This window comes from Epinephelus moara, chromosome 24 (genome assembly GCF_006386435.1).
Source record: "Epinephelus moara isolate mb chromosome 24, YSFRI_EMoa_1.0, whole genome shotgun sequence".
NCBI classification, from domain to species: domain Eukaryota; kingdom Metazoa; phylum Chordata; class Actinopteri; order Perciformes; family Serranidae; genus Epinephelus; species Epinephelus moara.
Genome location: NC_065529.1, coordinates 17,101,557 through 17,119,732, shown reverse-complemented (window position 1 = coordinate 17,119,732; position 18,176 = coordinate 17,101,557). Strand labels below are relative to the sequence as shown.

General features: G+C 40.3%; 1 protein-coding gene and 1 pseudogene across 4 annotated transcripts; both read left to right on the top strand.

The window, feature by feature from the left end:
• LOC126386517 (sortilin-like) overlaps window positions 1-7,339 on the top strand; it is a 25,530-nt pseudogene extending 18,191 nt beyond the window's left edge.
• Window positions 7,340-9,253: 1,914 nt separating this feature from the next.
• mdm4 (MDM4 regulator of p53) lies at window positions 9,254-17,547 on the top strand. Of its 4 annotated transcripts, XR_007569446.1 has the most exons (12): window positions 9,254-9,439; window positions 10,065-10,152; window positions 11,169-11,243; window positions 11,428-11,561; window positions 11,666-11,715; window positions 12,194-12,258; window positions 13,505-13,601; window positions 13,691-13,851; window positions 13,994-14,191; window positions 14,342-14,410; window positions 15,015-16,136; window positions 16,218-17,547. XR_007569446.1 is itself a non-coding variant. In XM_050037757.1 (11 exons), exons 2-11 carry the CDS (start codon window positions 10,081-10,083, stop codon window positions 15,582-15,584), a joined length of 1,476 nt encoding a protein of 491 aa, XP_049893714.1. In that variant the 5' UTR covers window positions 9,254-9,439; window positions 10,065-10,080; the 3' UTR covers window positions 15,585-17,547. The 4 variants fall into 4 exon arrangements, 3 of the variants coding, with proteins under 3 accessions (XP_049893714.1, XP_049893712.1, XP_049893713.1); XM_050037757.1 differs by having other exon boundaries at window positions 14,009-14,191; window positions 15,015-17,547; XM_050037755.1 differs by having other exon boundaries at window positions 15,015-17,547.
• Window positions 17,548-18,176: the final 629 nt, after the last annotated feature.

The following is an 18,176-nucleotide window of genomic DNA, read 5'->3' as shown; positions in this document are numbered from 1 at the left end:
ACGATCAGATAAATAAGATTTAAACCAGCTCAGTGCAGAACCTTTTAGGCCAATTAAGTGATCCAGTCTCTGCAGTAGAATTTGATGGTCAATTGTGTCAAACGCCGCACTAAGATCTAATAAAACAAGTACAGAGACAAGTCCTTTGTCTGAAGCAATCAGAAGGTCATTTGTAATTTTAACTAGTGCTGTCTCAGTGCTATGATGCACTCTAAATCCTGACTGAAATTCCTCAAATAAATTATTATCATCACCATTGTCCTCTATTTCTGTAGGGAGCGTTGGAGACGCAGAGTCAGCTCTCTCCCCTGATGTGTACGTGTCTGATGACGGGGGCTACTCGTGGATGTTGGCTCTCAGGGGCCCGCACCATTACGCTATACTGGACTCTGGAGGGCTGCTGGTGGCTGTGGAGCACACCAACTCACCTGTCAACCAGATCAAGTAAATATAACTAGTAGTTATCTAGTATAACTAGTATACTTGAAGTCTTAGTTTTTTTATCAGTTGTCAGTTTAACAGTTTATTTTTTGCTTCATGGGCTCTTTTTGTTCTCTCATTCTTTGCCCCTACACCTCCAGGTTTTCAACAGATGAGGGGCAGTGCTGGCATTCATATAACTTCACCAACGACCCACTTCACTTCAGCGGTATGGACAGTGAGCCGGGCTCTCGCTCCATGAACGTCAGCCTATGGGGCTACAGGAACGATTTCAGTAAATGGGTGGTGATTACCATTGACTTCAGGAAGCTCCTCACCAGAGACTGTGAGTATGTGAGGGAATACAATACGAGTGATGACTGGCTGGTGTTTCACCTGAGGACTTACTTAGTGTCTATATATTCTGTGCAGGTAGTGAAGGGGACTATGTGCAGTGGCTGGCTCACTCTGCAGACCCCAGTGGAGCTGGTGATGGCTGTGTTCTGGGCTATAAAGAGACCTTCTTACGCCTGAGGAAAGACTCTGTCTGCTGGAACGGAAGGGACTATGCAATTACTAAGAGGCTGTCCCCCTGTCCGTGCACAGTGGATGACTATCACTGGTATGTTGTTGTGAAATGCCAAAAAGTATATTTTCAAACTGCATTTAGTGTAACCATGAGACTAAAGAGAACAGACTCAGACACAGTTTGTCTCAGTAACTTGTTTTGTCTTACAGTGACTTTGGATATTATCGTCCAGAGAACAGCTCAGAGTGTGTGGAGCAGGAGGAGTTGAAGGGTCGTCCTCTGGAGTTCTGTTTAAATGGCACCACCGAACAGCTACAGACCAGCGGGTGAGGACACATGACTTTATCTTTGCTCTCTCTTTCCTCGCCTGTAGTTTAGGAGACAAGAAACAGACATTGTATGCATAATTCTGATAATGTAAGGTACATGTCTTACCTCTGCGTTATATGCACAACAGACAAGCCAACAGTAATTCAGATACAAGTGTTGTCAGAAACGGTGACCTGACCTCACCACCTCACTTCCAGAAACCCATTACAGATGATTAAATTAAAGTCTAACTGGGAATCCCCTTTGGAAGTCAGACGTAAGCAAGATGTGAGTGCCACGTAAGCCTCCTGTCATCCAGTCCACACTGACTCAGTGTTCTGTTAAAGTCTGAGCCGTCTGTCAGCAGCAGCTCTGGGGAGCTGAGTGGACGCTGATAGCAGAAATTTCATGTCGGCTCAATGGGAAGAAATCAACACTGTCTTTATTTATTGATTCATTGATTATATTCCCCCGCCCACCATAACGAGTGAGGGGAATCTGCCTGTAGTGAAATTGGCAAGCTCACAGACTGACTGGGAGCCTTGATCAATCAATGTAGGTATTGGTAATAAGTAGGAAACACATATACAGTGGGGTATTTGTGTGATTATAACAGCTGCCTATGCAGATAATGCTTTACCAAATGCAACATGAATAGACTTGGAAGTGTAAAAAAACTGGGGGTTCTCTGTGAGCCGCATGTCAGTGTGGCTTAATATATTTAATGTAATTAAATTGTATCTGTTCTTGAGATGCAGGAGCGACGCTTCTAAAAAGGCTTTCACTATGAACTGGCCTTAAGTGTCGAATGTCATCTAGGACCCCTACATAAAGCCTTTGTTCTGTGAGGATGTAGTTCAAATATGTTTCCATTTCTGTAGCTCTTCTGCCTTAACATCTCCCTCCGTTACTGGTATGAATCTTATCTGTAGTTTACCAGCTGCCTTGCCTGCCCTGTGTCCCTTTCATTGAAATTTGTCATGCATTACAAGTCTCTTCGTCTCTCCTTCTGTAAGCTACCGGAAGATTCCAGGAGACCAGTGTGAAGGAGGATTCCAGCCAGACAGGAAAGAGACAGACCTGAGGAGGATGTGCACCAGCAACGCCCTTTATCCAAATTCTCTGGTAAGTCCAAGCAAATTAGGTCAATTTTATTTATACAGCACCAAAACACTAAAAAAAAATTATTTCAGGACACTTTTCACAAAGAGCAGGTCTAGAACATACTTGATTTTCAGAGACCCAACAGAGACTAGTTAACTGTATATATATCACCACAGTGAGAATCAATAGGGGACTCTCTGATGTTTGGCATGAAGGTGTGAGTTGGTTATGTAGAAACAGTGTGAAATGGGTTTCCAACCAATTGTAGTGCAAATGTTAACTAAATTTCTAAAACAAATCTGCAAAAATAAAAAAAATGCAAATTAATGTTTCCATCCATTATGCAAGTATTAGTTGGGTGCATTGAGATAAACAGTTGGTGGCGCTAACACTCCAGCCTGTTACCTTTATACCATTGTTTTTCTCATGTATTAATTTGAGTAAGGTCGCAGTCCTCTCATTGCTCCATTCATTTTTATCTCCCGCAATTTTTTGTCTCTTCAGTAGATGTTTAATTCACATGCTTCATGTTTAATTCTTATTTAGTTTATTAGTCAAATTCAGTGTTTTCACTCCGTTGCCATATACATATACACATAGGTCCGAAATACACACACATGCACAAACAGGACCTTTACATGCATTACATGGAGATATGCCAGAGTGAGGGGGCTGCACATGAACAGGCATCCCAAGCGGTCGGGGCCTTGCTCAGGGGCACCTCAGCAGTGCCCAGGCACCAGCCACCAGTCCACACTCCATATTTGGTCCAGACGGGGACTTGAACCGACAAGTGTTTTGCTTTTAGCAGTACACTCAGCCAATCGTGAAACTACTTTTGCAAGATTTTTTTCTGATTTTTCTGCATTTCCACTCTTTTTTTTTTTAAACGCTCAAATAAAAAAATGTGCATAAAACCAAGCAGATGGAAACACTGTGAATTAAATCCTGAACACAGTAAGATATGCAGTAGCTCAGATGACCTGGGCTGTATCAGGATTGTCAAGTTTTTTTTTTATATTCTGTCTTACAACCTGACATCCCCCAGCTCCTGAACAAATCCTGTTGTTAATAGCTGGCAAAGCAGAATTCATAGTGACATCAGGCAGAGTGAGTAGACAGTCCAGCTTCCATTAGTGCCCAGGGGACTGTGTGAACACCTGCAGTGCTACAGGTCCTTATGACAGTGATACAGTGTGTCAGGGTTCAGCAGGACGATCTCAGTTCATCCAATGTGAGCACATTTACAGCTGAGAGACACTAAACCTGATAAATCACGATTCGCTGCATTTTCAAAGGTTGTTTTCTTCACATTTTCAGCCCTTTCTGTTTCTGTAACTCCAACAGACGGAAAACGGTTCACCCAACACTGCTGTCATAGTGATGGTTGTCATAGCGATGCTTCTGACGAGTGCTGTTGCAGGCGTTTGGCTGGTTAAGAAATATGTATGCGGAGGACGGTCAGTTGACTATGTTTCATCTTTCCACACACACAAATAAACACTTTGAATACTGTACTTCATCTCTGTCTGTTTCTAACATGCAACTGTGTCCTCATCAGGTTCCTCGTGCACCGATACTCTGTAATGAGGGAACATGTTGAGGCTGATAAAATAGAAGGAGTCGATGATGTTGATGCTCACTACATGGAGACAGGAAAAGCACAGTACAATGAAGACTCAGATCAGGTATCTGATTCTGTTTAAAGGCCCTGTTTTTAGTCATGATCATCTATTAACTTATTTGTGTTGTTTGTGTCTCCTCACAGGACCTCTTAGAATAACGTGGACGTTTCTCCCACTCCAGGACTAAATTTAACGCAGTCTTTCATGACGCCTGGGCACTCCTGTTGCTCCCACATGCTGATTAACATCTGCTTCTCACTTCTTGCTATCCCCTGGTGGCTGGAGGACTCAGCAGCAACTCACATTGCTTCCTCACAACCAGTTGAGTCTCCCTACAAAAAAAGGCCAACCGTTGGTTTTGGGGAGGGGGACAAACCCAGCGCAGAACAGAGGAGAGCCTCTGGGGTCCCTGGAGAGCTTTTGTTGTTTCTGTCACAAAGAGTTCTGTAAAGACCATCGAGTCTGAATACGCACTCTGTTTGTGCTCTGTATGTTTCCTTTCATGCTGACCTGAGAAAAGATGGCCTTTCATATCGGGATGCACTGCAGGAGCACAATACAGAATAGATAGAGAAGCTTACAGAATTTTTGATAAAGAGTTAGGGAACAGCCAAGCAACAGAACATTATAATAAACAGTATTTCAGCTCAGAGACTACGTCTGCTGTCCTTTAAGTATTTTTATACAAGATCCTGTTGTGCATGGCGGCCATTTTAACATTCATTTTGTCAGCTTCACCAGCCACTAAAATTAAGCACTAATATGTTTTTAGGTAGTTGTTTGAGTTACCTGCTAGTCACACGTTTTTAGAAATCAGAATGTTTCATTTTAATAGCAGCTACTGAGAGCAGTAGTGCCTCCTTTAATATTACAAGTCACTGTTTCTGACTAGTGTTTTTCGTTGTTACACAGTATTTAGTTTTTATTGGTAGAAATGGGCCAGAATTCTAATCAAGTGATGCACTTTAGATAGTAACCTTTCAGTACACTATGATGGCTTTTTTAATGCAGTATAACAGCAATAACTTTTTAATAGACTGTTCTTTTGTATTTAAAGCAATTTTCACTGTTAAAAGTAGGTAATATTTAATAGTCAAATATTATTATTATTCATGCATAGCCTCCTGAGACCCAAACATTTGTTTAGTATGCATTTTTAATTTCTCCTAGCTATTTGGAATCAGTAGGACCCGATAAGTATAAAAAACTAAACATTGTCAACAATAATTAAGCCCCAATGTCCTCAGATGAAACGATGATGAAGTCCCAATGTCCTCGAACGAGTACTTCCTAATTAACAGCGTCAGTGTTACTGTTGCTAAAATTGGTTAAATTTGTTGCCATATCAAACTGAAAACATTATTTATCATAAATAAACAAGTTTCAACCATAAAATGTGATCAGGTTTTGGACCTTGTCCAGTTTTGTGTCGGGATCGGCTGCAGACTGACTTGGCAGAGATGGCTGCCATCTCGTTTTTACATTGATTAGTGTACTGTGCTCTTACTACCACCTAAGTTAAGTAGAATGAAGTCTAAGGCCAAGTAAACCCAAAATGTGATGTCCTCATATGAGGACACGGGGTCTCAGGACAATAGGTCAACATTTTAGCTTTTATCATTTCAGCTACAATTCAATAGTTTAAATTGATGCATGAGTCAGACTAAAATGGAGTAGTAACCAAAACATCAAAATAAATACAAATACTTTTTAGATTAGTAAGTAGTATCTAGTGCTTAAAGAAATACTATGAAGGATTTTTCTAAAATACAACGTATAGACTCACACAGTCGTAACCCCTCTCAATCATCACTTAAGACTTACTTCGTCATTTCCTTATTTTCTGTTCTTGGGACGTTAATGGGCGTGTACCCCCACAGCGCTAAGGTGAGGTCGGGGCTTTACAAAAAAGGTAGCGACCAAGTGCCAGACCATAAGCAGCAGGAAAAATGCATATAGCACCAAATGCGAGTGAATCTGAGGTTGGCTTTGACTTTCAGTGGCAAGCATGTTCACTAGCAGTAACTGACAACCCTGCATAGTATACCTTTAAGAAAGACAATAAAATAAGTCACTAAGAAATAAATGCTAGTCTTTCATTTGTAGTGCCTTGTGAGACTTCTGGAATAAATGTTAAAAGAGCCTGCCATTGTTGTGAAGATAAGAAAATGCAAACTAGTTTTTTATACAGTGCAGCTTCATGCAAGCGATATCTTCTGCTCCCCTGTATGTGTGGTGAAAATGAAAGACTTGAATTATTGCCAAAGCACTTTTATTGTGTAGTTTTCTAATTGTAGAGGTGAGGTTGTCAAGGTCAAACCTAACCTTAGCCCAGCATTATAGGAGTATAGGATAGAGGTAATGCTAACCCAAACCCTTTACTTGAACTTTCAGATTTTTTTTTTTTTATTTTTTTTTTAATACTTAGCAGGGTGCACCAGTATGTTGCTGTTGTTGTGTTTTAATGTTTTTGTTTGTATGTTTTTTAATATGGCTGATGTTTTTGCCTCATCAGCCAATACCAATATGCATTTTTGTAATGATCTTAATGTAGGTGCAGGCATAATCACCAAGATAATCAAGTGTTTTTAGAGACTACGCTGGCTTGTTTCTGTTACTAGCAAGACAGCAGAATAACAGTCACGACATGCTGTTTGTACAGCTTACAAACATTTACAGAATTATACTGATACTGCTTTGTAAAGCTACTGTTAGCCAGCCTTCTGATCTATTGGTGCATCCCAATTTAATGATCTCACAGGTAATGCAAAATATACACAATAACAGAACTAATTCATCAGATTCATGCGTCTGGTGGCTGTAACAAGCGTAAACTATATTCAGTTACGTTACAATGATTTTCCCAGTTGACACTTCACTGTGTGATATGACTTGTAAGGATGAGATGTTTGCTGGCTGCCATTTCTGTTATGTAACTTTTGACATGTGCAGGGCGTATGGCCAACGCTTATGTTTTCCAGCAGAGTCAATAATATCCCAGCGAATAAGCTATTTTAATAAGCTGGCCTAATACAGAGGCATATTCTCAAGGACTGTTGGGTGGACTTTGTCAGATATGAGAGCAAATTTGTATGTTTGATGCTTCTTTATTTACACAACTTTCAGTAAGGACAAACCCAGCTATTTACTGGATTCAATGATTTATTTTTGCACTGTATTTACAGATCTGTGAAAGAAAAATAAGTTGCATTCGTGCCTCCTTGTACATCTAATTTTTGTAAAGTATTCAGGCCATGAGTTGTGATCTTCATTCCATCTTATTTTCTTGACTATTTGCTAGAATATCAGAAATGAGTATCTCTGAATTAAACTGTTCTTTAGCACAAATGTTTTTTCAGCATTGTTTTCATTTATTGAATTAAATAACACGATCTCTCTCACATCTCTTGAGCTGTGTTTTTGTTAACGGACACTTTTTACAAACCAAATAATACTTGATTCAAAGTCAAGTCAATTTCAAAAACATGCAAAGTATGTTCATAGCAAAGTACGGCCTATTAGAATGTAAAAAGTTCAAGTAGCCACTGGAAGATGTGGTTACATTTAACTTGTATTTCTATTGCATTAATGGGCGAGAAGTATTTCAGTTGGCCTCAGTGTTCACTGTATGTATGTATACTGCTGGTGGTGTTGTAGAAAATGTGCAAGGACACAGTGCCCTCCTTCCCACAGTCACAACACAACTATGGGGCAACACTGAGGTAACAAAATATGATGGAGCAACCACTATGAATAAGAACAGGCAGGTTGAAAATATCTGCATTAGCTGCTCACTGAAGGTTGAGTTATATTATTAACTCAGTGTTTACTTAATAGCGTTGGGAAATATTTAAGGAAAACAAAGTTATGGTAGGCTGCCATTTAAAATAAGCCACCTTTTATAAAGAGTTGAAGCTTTATTAATAGCTCATAATCATCACAAGCATTCACTAATGTTTTATAAATCGTGAATTATTGGAGGATATGACCACCAAAATCTATTATTAAGCATTTATAAATTGCTAACTGTGTAACTGCATTACTACCACTTATAAATGATAAACACCAGTGAGGGATTTTTCACAACCTGGCACTTCTTATGTATAGCTTATAATTCAACTACCGTAAAACTTCAATTAAAAGCCTAGTCTCAAATAAACGCCCAGTCCCTCTACTAGCCAGGTGTGGCTACACATTTTGACAAATAAACACCTGTTTCAATTAGACCTCTGGTCTGGTTGCCAAGCACTTAATTGTCTTTTCTGGATGTATAAAAGTGGGTTGTTGGCTACGTCAAATTATGTGTCCATTCCTTGATTTCCCTGTAAGTTATTAATATTGCTTTAGTCTGTAAGAGTCCTCAGATCAAAAGAAAAATCAGAAGAAAAGAGGGTTTTTAAAATTAATCCAAGTTGTGAGTGTTGTTTTAGCAGGATTAAGTTGTGTTGCGTCAGTATGCCTGGTGCCTTAATCCTTGAGTGCCGTAATTCACCCTCTCTCTGATGCTCTGTCTGTCTGAGCCAGATCAAATTAATGATTCATAATTGATACATTATCTGAAGCCTAATTTTTAAATAAGTAATAGTCATACTGGTTTAAATAAACAATTTCATTGTATTTCCTGATCTTTGCTGAGCAAATTTTGCTTGAAATGAATTAAAGGCCTATCCCTTAAAGATGCCTGTCCCAAATAAAGGCCTGTTGATTTCAGTGATTAAAGCAAATAATAGCCTGAGCTACTAATTGAAGTTTTACGGTATACTGATTTATTGACCAATAACAAAGCCCTTAGTCACTATTGAAAAAACCCTTTAAATGGGTGCCTTGTTAGGAAGTTGCATTAGCATTCATAAGTCATGAATGCTAATGCAACTTCCTAACAAGGAAGTGGCATTAGCATTCGTAACAGTCATGTTTACATTCTAGCAGAGCATCATATTTGATAAAACATAAAATCTTTTTCAGATATATTAAATAACCTTAGCCAGACTTACATCTTAAATGTGAGTAAAAAGTAGCTTAAACTATCCACATTGGATTCAAAGTTAAACTAGAACTACTAATATGTAGTTACTTACCTCTAAGTGTCCCCAGCTACTTCTCACCTCTGTTTAAGCAACAGGAACTATTTGATAACTTTGCACTGATGTAAGTTATATCTCTAGGAGCCTGCTGGAAGACCATGATGTCATGCTAAGTGCTTTGTATGTAACAGTAGGGGGCGCCATACTCTGCCTACGTAGACGTGCAGCCGGAAGTAGTGTGGCCATATTCATCGTTTTGAATCTGTAGTTCAGTTATGCTAACTCTCCGCTGTTAGTTGGAGTAGGCTACACTTGGAAATCTCAATATTTATCAACCTCATGTATATTTACAAGATGTCGACTGGTTGTTAAGGCAGCGGTGCGCGTGGAACAATGTAGCAGCTGCGAAGTAATGTCAACTCATCACGGTGAGACCATTTTCAACGGTCCTATTGTTGAGGAACTAGCTAGCCAGCTAACTTTGCTAACGTTAGCCCCTTTCGTTACGTTAGCTAGCTAACACGTTTGCTAGTAACGATAGCAGATTTGTCACCTGCCAGTGTCACCCAGATGTTCCAGTTAGCACATGCCAGTAACTAGTTAGTTTGCAGTTGTGCTGTATTGTCTCATCCTTTTATTAAACGGTACTGTAGCTCGGTTTGACAGGAACTTTGGCCTTGTTATTTTAGGACAGTAACGTTAAATGCTGTGGTAAAAGCAAAAGTAATGGTGGAGTGGTGTAACGAACCCGTCCAGGCAGCTGTTTGGTAAGCTAGCTCATTTTGGTGCAGTGTGTTGATCTTCAAACAGATTAGACCAACGATAACGGACACAGCTAAATTGGTTTGGCCTCGTCGGCATTGCTATTAAATGTAACGTTATTAAATATATGTAAGTTCACAATAATTTGATAATAATAAGTTGATTTGGCCTCGTGGGCGTTGGTATTACATGTAACCTCTGAGTCAGGACACCAGCGTTATGTGATGATGATGATGTTGATCGGGAAATGCAACGCTGGTTTATCTTACATGTTATATTTTTGTATTTCAGACTTTGTTGATTTATTATGAGCTCCCTATCAGCCCAGCCTCCGGCATCAGGCTCATCATGCAGGACACTACCTGGAGATGGAAATCAGGTAATATTTAACAGTAACTATGGCAACTGCTTTGCTCCTTACTCATTCTTGAGCATTGGGACAAATCATTTCCCATCAAAAAACCCTAAAAAGTATAAGTTATCAACACACTAATATCATTTCTGGGGTAAAATTTCATTTTTATAGGATTACTATGCATGAAGATAATATGATTTATAAAATGTTTTTGGTCTGCTTTAATGTTTTTAACTTCTAATCTTTCCCTTTCCCATAAAACACCCTTGTCCCAGACAAGAATTCATACCTATAAACAAACAGTACATAATGATAACATTAAGGTAAAAAAATGTACTATGAAAATCTTTGTTGTCTTGTTTTATTTATTTAGTTATTTTGTGAAAATGTTGGCTCTTTAAAGATGTGTCCCAGATTTGTGATTTCTACAAAAACATAATTTAATAGGGCATAAAAGGGATTAGTTATAGCCTTAGGACTCATTTCTCCCTTCCTGGTTTCTAAAAAGGTAGGAATACTTAAGACCTGGTAAGCTCTCTATTTTTGATAAATTAATAAAATAATCTAGCTATCAGGTGTGTCTCAACCATACCATGTCACCTCGTGGCCTTTCTCAGTCAACACTGAATAAGAATTATGGTTTAAAAATGAGTACTGTAATAAGCATTAAGAGAACACTTAACAACTTTCAAAAATAAAAAGGCTACTCACTACGTCTTGTGAAATGAATACATTTATAACTCTTATGTATAACTCGATTGTGTCAGACCTTACCTCTGTCAGATCTTACCTCTGACATTCATCATGTTTGCTACTTGAGAAAAAAAGAAATCATGAGGAGGCTGGCCCATTACAAGGTTTAAAAGTCACGACTGATCTATAAAAATATATTTTTTTCCAGCCTAATTGAAGATTAAAAATCGAAAACCCAGAAAATAAGGTTTTGTCCCAATACTCAAGAATGAGTGCTGTCCAGTTATCCAACAATATGTGTAGCTCATATTTAATGCTAAGTGGTTGTACTGTTTTTCCCCTTGCAGGTACAACCAAAAGCCCCTCTCCTGCAGATTCTGCGTGTTGCCGGAGCCCAAGAAGAAGTCTTCACACTCAAAGAGGTGAGCCGTCAAGTGAAATGTCAAGTATGTTTGTTAGTATGCAGCCTGTTTCACTGGCTCTTAACAAGGCGTTATCTGAGAAGTGGTTATTCCAGTGCTCAGTACTCCTTTCTTCTGGGTTCCTATAGGTAACAGTGTACGCTGTAGGTGCCTTGTGATATCTAATATCGAGTGTTTTGTGTAGGTGATGCACTACTTGGGTCAATACATCATGGGGAAGCAACTGTATGACAAACAGAGGCAGCACATCGTCCACTGCCAGGATGACCCTTTGGGAGAGCTGCTGGAGGTGGAGAGCTTCTCCGTCAAAAACCCGAGGTATTCACCAGCATCAAAAATGTAGCTTCTGCTCAACACTCAGTAATGCTCGATTATACATCTAAAATAAGGTGGTCCATTCTAAAGTCTTTTTTTTTTTACAGCCCAGTGTATGAAATGCTCAAGAAATACTTAGTCGTGCTTGGTTGTTCTGGTAAGTATTTATCTGCAGGAATTTATTATATGCTTTATACATTTCTTATGTGAAATAATGTTTGTGTCAGGGGGCACCATCAAAGAGCATGTCGTATATGAATATGTTTTGTATAGTTAGTACATGACTTAAAGTTCAATTGTGTCTTTGTCCTCTTCCCTTTGTGTTTGATGTATTCAATAATTCATTTGCATCTTTAACATGATACTTTTTGAAGTGCAGATCCCTGGGTAAATGGTGATTATCTTACTGTTACATTCCAAAATATACATATATTCTGAATTCAGCTTTCTTTTTGCATACATGTGTGAGTGCTTGTGATAGTTAGTGCATCTCTTGGGGATTAGGGGACCAGAACACCATTTTCCAGGTTGTCCTACAAAGCTACAGAAGAGGGCCTTAGTGAGAGAGTGTATTATGCCATAATTAAAGGGTGGGGGTGTCCTTTTTCTGTTACTGTGTCTTATCTGAAATGCAGACGCTGCAGAGAATCTTTCTGTGGGCCGTGAATGTGTAGAGGGCGGAGTGGAGGATCGTGGTCAGGTAAAACTGAAGCATGGTGCTAAGGAGAAACAGAGACCCCCAGCCTGTCCCACCTCACTGCACACAACACTTGTGAATACAAGTAGACAGGACTGGCAGTGTAAAGCTGCTGATGAATATTATCTTGTTGTCATAAGACGTTAATGTGTACTGCTCACAATGCTGGACTAGACCAGTAGGTTTTGGTGTATCACTGATCCACCAAGCCTTTAAAGTGAGCTGCTGTCTGCTTGTGTGCGATGAGGAGGGGAGGTAAAGGCTGCTGTCTTCGCTGGTGTGCATTTGTACAGAGTGGCACCGTCTCTGTACAACCCCATCCTTGGTTTGGTCTGGTGGTATTTTCAGCACTCTTTTGCGATCCACCAGCACCACCCAGTGCATGGGGTGGGCAGAGTCACTCTCTCTGTCTGTCTCAGAGTTCTCTTCTCTGCTTCGAACTGGAGGATCGCAGCTCCCGATCCAGCCACAGGCCTAACAATAACCCTAAACCTCTTTACCCAACCCCGTGTTCCTACACCTGTCTTTCCAACTACCTACAAAATCCACTTAATGTTAAGACTTTGTCTAACCATTGTTGAGCCACAGTCATTAATCGAGGGAGTTACTATAATTCCAGTTACTGCATGTGTTAAATCCACTTAAAGGTACCAAATTTAACATCTGATCATACTTGCAGTGTGTTTTTCAAAAGTCCATGTTTAATTTATCAGCTGTAATTAATAGTTATCAGTGACAAACATTACATGCACTCTTAATTTATTTTTGCTTCTGTTTCCTTTCTTATTTGAAAACATCCTATTTTCCGATTGTGAACTCTTTCCCATAAATATATTCTGTACAAGAACATTTAACTTGTACAGTTTGTATCTATGGATTATATCTTAGAATAAGTCATTACTTCAGTCCTTTTAATTTAGTAAACACATACTACATATTTGAACTGGAGTTTTTTAAATCTGGCCCTCTAGTTTCATCACTCTGTTAATTAGTATGCTGGCTTTCATTGCCTCACCTTTCTCTGTCCGCCTGTGTTTTTTTTATCCTCCACATGATTTAGGTGGCCTTATTATCTTCTAAATTTGTTTTGACCTCCCTCCCCACCGGCCCGTTCCCTAATTGCCCAGCCCCTTGTTCCTTGTACCACCACCCCATACTGAGAGGCCATCTTGAAAAGGAGCTGCGAGTCCTCCATTTACCCAGTTATGGCTCTGTGTTCTAATTTTTGTCCTTGACGTTTTCTCTCTAGATGTGTGGAGCTGTGGTCAAAGCAGGGCTGGAGGCTGGCAGCGAAGGGCCTCTCCTGCAGACCACCTCCCAGCGACGACCTCGGGAGCCAGACGATGGTAAGGAAATAGTCTGTTGTATGTTTTGCAACATGCCCAAGATAGGACCTGCTCAAAATGCCGAATTTAACGGTTCAAAACCTCTCCAGACTCCCTTGAAGGCCTGCCACGGTCAGCCTGCAAACGGCCCAAACTGGATGTTACTCTGGACGAGTGGGACCTTTCTGGCCTGCCCTGGTGGTTTCTGGGTAATCTCCGTAGTAACTACAGCCGCAGGAGCAATGGCTCTACTGACATCCATACAAACCAAGTAAGAAACCTCATGTGACGTTATTAACAGCTGGTTTGGGGTAAATTTGGGAAATTTCAAGCTTAAAAACACTTAACAGACATAATTGTTGGCAAATGGCAAAAACTGGAGTTTAACAGTGGTGGTCTGACTGATGTGTCAGCTGTCTCCTGCACAGGAGGAGGACACGGCCATCGTGTCGGACACCACTGACGACCTCTGGTTCCTGACTGAGGGCGGGAGTGAGCAAGTGAGCGTGGAGATGAAAGAGGCTGCACTGGAGGAAGGCAGTGCGGGAGAAGGGGAGGCTCCACCTGAGGATGATGATGGAGGCGGGAAGGAGGAGAAAGCAGATCGAGAGGTAAAAACTTTTTAGGAGTGTGTCGCCGTTGTTCAAGCTCATACCAACTGATTTAAGTTATTTTGTTTGTTTTTTTAAGAGAAATAAATGTATGGAGATAGAGGATAATGCTATGAGATAGTTGATAAATTGTCTTGTATATTAATTCAGATGCAGGAGGATCCTGATGAAGACTCGCAGTGTCTAAGTGATGACACTGATACAGAGATCTCAACACAGGTTTGTATCTGTTTTTTTTTCTCCTTTAGAGTCACAGTTTGTAAAATTTGGGATCCACAACCAGCTAAAATTTCTCCCGATTAGAATTTATTTGTTCATTGTTTTGGAAGTTTTTACAGTTAGATTATCCGCAAAAGTCTCTTCCTCTCCATAACAAGTGGACCAGGCGATTAAAAGCTGTAAAAACACAGAATAAAGCAGTTTGACGTTACAAAGACCGGCAGCTAGCTCAGCTACTGCTAATGTGTGCTTACAATTTTTCCCTGATAAGTTAAAATCCAGATGCTCAGGAGGTTTTTATCTGCAGAGATCTGTGCCTGTTCAAAACAAAAGGACCTGGTGATTTAAACCGGTGAAAACACTGAATAAAGCAATTTAACGTTAAAAAAAACCTGTTTCTCTGACACTCTCGTCATCGAGGGGCTGCTGATTTTGGTGGCCGATGCAAAAACGTAGATGGCCCTATCTAGAGCCAGTGTTTCGTTTGTCACTTCTGAGCCACTGTAGAAGCATGGTGGTCCATTTCTGCCGATAAATCCCCCTCAATCCTACACACTGGACCTTTAAACAAAGCAGATGTGTGACTTTGCATCTCTTCCCTCAGGATGCGTGGCAGTGCACTGAGTGCAGGAAGTATAACACCCCTCTCCAAAGGTACTGTGTTCGCTGCTGGGCTCTACGTAAGAACTGGTACAAAGATGTCCCCCGACTCGCCCATTCCCTTTCTGTCCCTGACATCCCAGCATGCAGCTCTCTCAGCACGCACGACGAGGAAGATGACAGCGACGCAGGCATTGACGTCCCAGACTGCAGCAGGACAGTCTCTGACCCCGTCATCCTGCCCTCTCACTCCACTGCTGACCGACCACTGCCCACCATGATAACAGGGAAAGGCAAGGGGCCTTGGCCCTCCAGCTTCCACAAGGATGAGCAGCTCTCAGGAGGGGAGAGTCAGGAAAATCTGGGAATGGAGATTGAAGAAGTTAGGCCTGAGGCACTGTTGGAGCCTTGCAAGCTCTGTCGAGTGAGACCCCGCAACGGAAACATAATACACGGGCGCACAGCTCACCTGCTAACCTGCTTCCCATGTGCAAGGAGGCTACACAAGTTCCAGGCTCCTTGTCCAGGATGTGGGAAGATCATTCAAAAAGTTATTAAGATATTCATTCTCTAAAAAGCGCACACACACATCATTCAGGCTCGGGACCTCAACAACATAAAATACAACACACATGTTCAAACACATTTGACCATAAAGATGCATGCACTCTGCTCGTAGACACTCACACACAAAACATGCACCTTACCCCTCAAACCTACAGAGGTATACTCAGCACTTGGTGAAGCTTGCTCTTGGTTGCATGGTTTATTCTGCATCACACTGCCTCTGAAGTATTGTTAGATGAAACCTTGGACACGAGAGTTTGTCATACCAAATGTTTGTTTTGGTGCCACACTTTAAATAAGGGACACACAAAGGCATAAGTATTTATTTATTTATAAGAAGAACACATAGGAGTGCACCGTTGGTGTGAGCTTTTATTTGATTTCATGAAGGCTTGTTTTTGCAGGCTGTGTGAATTTTCTCATTTGTGTTTGCATTGCATTGAAAGGTGCTATTTAAAACGAGTATTGCTTGCCTCAGTTCTGTTAGTTTTGTTTGACTTTCTCTCCCTATAGTTTCACTTCAGTCATCATCTGGACCAACTAGAAAAGATCAGTGCAGGTATATAACTGCAAGAACATTTCTTTGAGCATCGGCTAGGCTATTTTGTTTGGTTGTTTAACCCTTGTTATATCCTCTTAGGTATTGTGGCTCATTTGAGTTATGAAGACAAGATTGAAGGAAGAACAGGAAAGAAATATTTAAAACTATGATTTTCTAGTCAGCAGCTGCAGCTCCATGAAAGTGTCCTCTTAAGCTTTTCTTAAAAAAATGTGCTTCAGCATAATTGAATGTAATGTAAAATACAAATGTGGTGGCTTAAGTCCTGTTTCTCAACATAGTATTTTAAAAATGTAGAATTGAATTTAACCTGCTTAGGAATGCACAGCTGAAGTATTTACTGTAATTTCCTCTCGGGGTAGTAATTTGATGTTAATATGTATTCAATACCGTATTTACAATTGCCAAGCCTCTGATGACAGTAATGCCTGCAGTAAGTTATGTCATATAATTGTCGGTTAATGTTTAAATGTTATCAGTCAGAGAGGGCACATCTCTTCCTCAACATATGGTAAATGAACAATTTCTGTATATTTTGTATTTAATTTATTTATGATTCTGTTTTAATTGTTTAGATGACCACCACCTCTAATGACGCAGAAGAAGGCTGCACATGTTACAGAGCTCTAATGTGTAATTTTACAGCATGAATATTTTATGAACGATAAAGGAAAAGTCTCTAATGAAACGGGTTACCCTCGGTCAAAGCGATGATGTAGTACTTATTGGGAGTTGGAGGTTTGATTTCAGCGTTACACTGCCATGTAATGACTCTGAACTTTAATTTGTATATTATAGATTTTATTTGGATGGCTCTGCATTATTTGAAGATTGTACCGCTAGACCACATAACTTTCAGTGAGTGTGTGTGAGCTCTCTAAAAATACAGTATGCTCACAAGTAAGATGTTCAGTGACAGTAAGCATTTAACTCTGGGCTCTGCTTAGCGTAGAGGGAATATTCTAGTTCTTTGATCTGCTCTTCACTTGCGCTTAATCTTTCTGCCAGCAGGTGGGGAGAAGTCTCAATATTGTATCTGGTGCCCACAAAAGTTGTACAGTACCAGTGATAACATGTAAAGCATATATAGAGCATGCCTCCCGTCGTGACTAGAGCCAGCACTGAGCTGGTGTGCGAGCTATTTTAGCGATATAAAACTATAAATGATTAATGTAGCCTGTTGTATTTATCGCCAATATTGTGCATTGAGATGATAAAACCTTCCTCTAGATACAGACCTCATAAAAATGGCCCAGTACATATTGTACCAGTGATACTGGCTCAGAATGACAGACTATTAATGACCTAAAGACTATAATGTGCTCAAACATGGTACAGCTAATATAGTTGTTTTTTTCTACCTGTCATGGAATAAAATATGTTGTTTTGTAAAGCAATAAAGAGTTAAGAGTGAATTGTTTCATTTTCACTTTCTAACCATGTACAGTACGCACTGCTAAAGCGAGCTATGTGTGTGTGGTGTGGTGTGTGTGTGTTTTGGCTGAAGAATAAGTCATTGTATGACAGGCCAGCTGTCATGTGTCCTCTTTGTCTTGACTTGGCTCCAGCACCTGCAGCTTGCCTCTGCTTACTCACTGTCCTGCTTCCTCGTGTCCGCCTTATTTTTGGGACAGACACCCTATCCTCTACAGTATGTGGTGCTGTAACACTTCTGCTTTCTAACTTGTGCATAGATACTGCAGCTATATTACCCCAGGGTGTTATATAGATAATAATTACCCGTTAGGGAATATTGCCTGAGTGTGGAAAGTCCCCTGTGAAGCTCTCCACCATCTGAAACCACACTGCGTTTACTAAAGCCCACAGAAATAGCTTGTACAGACATTTCTATTAGAGTGCTGTCATACAAGTGAAGGCAAAATGATTATTAAAGCTGTAGCTTTACTCAGTGTGCTGTACAGGGGGCATGTTTCAAGGTAAAAACTACCCAACAGTGGTGGAATCGCTATAAAAAACACTCAAGTGCAAGTAAAAGTTCAGCAGTGAAAATGTTCCCCATGTAAAAGTAATTTTCTTGAT